At 31.6% G+C, this 4,284-nt stretch overlaps 1 protein-coding gene across 1 annotated transcript in view; it reads left to right on the top strand.

Moving 5' to 3' along the window:
• The window catches only part of LOC106871350 (BTB/POZ domain-containing protein 8), a 29,772-nt gene extending 25,924 nt beyond the window's left edge, over positions 1-3,848 (top strand). The window contains exon 14 of the mRNA XM_052970008.1: positions 617-3,848. Within this exon, the coding sequence (XP_052825968.1) occupies positions 617-1,216 (600 nt within the window). The 3' untranslated portion in view covers positions 1,217-3,848. The remainder of the gene's footprint in view (positions 1-616) is intronic.
• Positions 3,849-4,284: the final 436 nt, after the last annotated feature.

The raw sequence follows: 4,284 nt of genomic DNA, 5'->3' as shown, positions 1-4,284 counted from the left end.
CTGAGTGGTTGGCGTTAGGAAGGGCATCCAGCTGTAGAAACTCTGCCAAATTAGACTGGAAACTGGTGTTGCCATCCGGTTTCACCAGTCCTCAGTCAAATCGTCCAACCCATGCTAGCATGGAAAGCGGACGTTAAACGATGATGATGATGATGAATAATAATAACAGTGAAAAATACCTTAGGAATGAGAACCCAGGTTCGAAACTTCCCCAAGACACCTGATGAAGGCTGGAGGGTATATCAGCCGAAACATTGTTAACAACGAACAAGATGAGGACAAATATCCGTCAAATGTAAATAATGTACATAATTCCTCATCTCTTAAATATAGAACTGAAGAACACATCGATTGACAAGTTCCAAAAAGGGCCAAGACGCATCAAGCATTCTTTCTGACTGCTGGTAGAACAAACTTTTGTCTGATATTTATCCTCTAAACAGCATATCCATAAACGATGTTATTTCAGAACAAATACCACAGTATATATATATATATATATATATATATTATGTATACATTAAATATGATACATAGATGGCTGTCCTAAAAAGGACAGAGCTAGTATTATTTTAGGAAGCTTTCAAATAATTCAATATTTTCTTTTTGTTTCCAGAGAAGAACTGGAGCTGAAATGATAAAAATGTTAAAAGAGGATGGAACCTACATGTTGTCTGGGTCAGAAAATGTATCAACTACAAAGGGTTCCCCTAAAAGCCAGAAATCCATCAAAAGTACAGTTACTCAGTCAGGGTCACCAACACAGTCTCGAATTCCTACCCCTCGTGGTTCACCTGCAAAAGGCAGAGAGCCCAGTAAAATTCCTGGACGCAGTGACAGCCACAGAAAAGGAAGGCCTTCAAAAGTGCCAACAAAAATAACCATAGCTCCAACTACAGATCCGGAAGATGAAGTACTTACAGTGTCTATAGTGGATGGGACAGTTACGGAAGACGAGAGTCCTAAATGGCCTATAGCTAACCGGAAGCAAAATATAAATCTACTCAAGAGAAACAATAGTTTTGGTGAACTTGTCACAGAAGAAGCTAAAATGTTACAGCTAAAAATGAGAAGCAATTCCATTGGCCTAATGGAAGAAAAAATCCTGCGAAAAGTTAGGACTTGTTATTCTTATTTCACTTGTCTAACTAGCAATACTTGTATAGACATTATTCCTATTTTTAAAGTTAATTTTCACAAACCAGTAAGTTTTTAAAGGTTTCATGAGATTTAAATTAATATCTTTCTTATGATATGAAACAGCAAAGATGTTGACAAAAGAAGAAAAAAAAAAATTTGCATCATTTACCATATTTTCTGAACTAGCTTTTAATATGAAATATTTCTTAGCGAACAAGATAACACTCTATGCATCTGTTCTAGCATTTCCAGATCTAAACAGCAGCTTTTTTTTTTTTTTTTTGTCAATCTGCAGCTTTTTGCATATCTGATATTAATCATGTTAAGTTTCTGATCAGTTGAAGACACTAATTAATGTGTAGTCGAATATACATTCAATACTTGCTAAGACAAATGATTAATTTAACTAAGCTTGCCATTGTCTTACATAAATAATCCACAGTGTCAGCTGTATCAGCTGAGATGTTCAGAACTGCTCATGCATAATAAGCTCCCTTTTATATGGTCATGTAGAAATACTCTTGTGTTGTAAACCAAATATAGTCAGACAGAATCTTTTCTTTAATTCTTATTATTTGTCTTCCAAATATCAACAACTTTTTTATTTTTATTTGTTAATTGTCTAGTTATTCATGAATGGAATCTGTCATCATTTTCATTTCATTTTTCAATTTGATTATCTCTATCTCTCTCTCTATATATAAACATTATTTACAAAACTCCTTCGTAATTAGATATTAATTTGTGTATGTTGTTTTGACAATAGCTGAAATAGATTTTACATTCCTTTAATAGACGTAGAACACTTATCAATGACACTTTCTTAGGTGCTCGCAGTAAATAAGTAAAAATTGCAGGAAATTACTTTGGTGAAAAGATATGAAATAATTATTTTTATATGCCATTATTCTAATTTCCTTGAAATAATTTTCAGTCGTGAATATTTTCTCTGCATCATACAACAACCAGTGTGATGATTTATAAGATCATGTTACTATTCATAACATGTTAAACTGTACCTTTTCTTTAAGATGAATTTGTACTTTATATATATAGTTTAAGAAAAATTAAAGCTATTTAGCTTTCCCTTGAGAAATGAGATCTATCTATGAGTTTAAAAAGTACAGTACCCTAATAGAAGAAAAAACAGAATTGGGCTTGAACCTACTTAAAATAGTATAACTTAACAACTTTCTATGTAAACCCAATCATAAAACAAAGCTCAATGAAGGATACCAAAATTGCAATAAATTTGAAATTAGTCAATATTATTATCTCATAGCTGAAATCTTAGAAAGTTTTAAATTTTCAAGTATATTAGAGAAATTTCAGAAGTTATTTACGTTAGCTATTTTCTATTGTAGTGATTAACTTTTAACTCCATGAGCCAACATCTGGAACTACCACAATAAGATTTTTCTAGATATGTTTCAATTCAAAAACCTTTGTGCCTGAAAACTCGGTGTGATGTATGATATGTATACATGTATATATATATATATACATAAGTTAATGGAGATTTAAGGAAATTAAACATTATTCCAAGTGCCAGAACCCTTATCTTGCCTCATAATTTCTGATCGAGAGTAGATCACTGCAATATAAACAAGGAAAAGATTGCCTACAAAGTGCAAGTAGAATGAAATGCCTTACCCAAGGGCACATCATAAAATTTATCATTTATTAACTGAAATTTTGGCACAATCTCTAACGAGAAATCACACTCTGTCACATCTATTCTATGAAAATAGTTAACATGTTCTTGAGTTACTCTTTTCAGATGAAGAATGGGTTTTCTGAGAGGTCACTATTGTTGAAAATATATCATGAGATAAACAATTGGAAGAAAATGGTACAAACTAAAAAAAAAATAAAATAAACTAAAAAGATACTGATTTATGTTTGCAGAAATTTGGAAGCTATTGACAATTAACAGCTATAAAGAAAATGTTCCTCTGAGTATCTGCAATTATTTAATTATAATTTTTTTAAAAAGTTCATCTTATGTCAGAAGTTTAGCATTGCAAGACTTCTGTCAGTGCCTTAGAATGTTACAATTTTTGACTAAACACTTAAAAAGGAAAAAAAAAAAAACCCAGTTAGTTCAATTGTACAAATATTTAATTTGTCTACTCTTGTTTAGCAATTGTCTTTTAAAATTCTAAGAAAACTTATTGGAGGCTAAGAAATGTACATAATTTTTCATTTAATGGTCCACTTAAATGTCATATTTCTAAATTTAACTGCTGTCACTGTTGTGGCCATTTTTTTAAAACCCCACCACATTAAAACTGAGTTACTTGTCTGCTACTCTACCAATGCATTTTGCTAAATGCTCTTTTATTTATTTATTCATTTACCAAAATTTTATTCTTAATAGAAATCTTCTTAAGCAGAAACCTACCAGAGTTTTTTTTATTTTCGACATACAAGTTTTGTTATCAGTGTTAATCTTTGTCTATTAAGTTTGTAGATCTGACTTAGTTGATTATAAACAAAGATTCTAAAGATGTTAATTTATTGTGATTTTTAAGAAGGAAAAACGAACCATAGATGTTGTATGAAAAGATGTAACTTATTATGAATGCAAAGGTAGGTGACTTAAAATTTAAGAAGATCTATTTTAACAATATTATAAGAGAATGTCACACGATTTCATTTGTTCCCCCCACCCAGTAATTCTGATTAAAGTTTTGTGCATACAAGAATCTTTTCATCTTTCTTAGTTTTATACAGAATGTTAAATATTGCATGGTGTTAAAAGTTTAGCTGTTACATTGAAGTTACCAAAAATACTAAATTAATGAGCAAATATGTTATTTCCAACCCCTCCTCAGACCCCCATATTTGGCTGTTACATATCTCTACTTAATATTGCGAAACAGAGATAAATTGTTCTCTGGATAGGTTACTAGAATTAAAGTCACTTTCCCTGCGTCACTGAATTACTCCTCATATTTGTAGTACAATTTCTGCTTACAATAGGCAACACCACAACCCTAACACATGAAATGCCAGTGGAGTAAGCTAGAGATAGCTTCCATTATCTAGGCAACCAAGCAGAGGTGGATGGTCTGAGATCATAGCTATGAGAATAAGAATAGGCTGGACAAAGTTCAAAGAGCTCCTACCTCTGCTGGTAAC

Source organism: Octopus bimaculoides, chromosome 8 (assembly GCF_001194135.2).
Source record: "Octopus bimaculoides isolate UCB-OBI-ISO-001 chromosome 8, ASM119413v2, whole genome shotgun sequence".
Classification (NCBI taxonomy): domain Eukaryota; kingdom Metazoa; phylum Mollusca; class Cephalopoda; order Octopoda; family Octopodidae; genus Octopus; species Octopus bimaculoides.
This window is presented reverse-complemented; position numbering and strand designations above follow the sequence as displayed.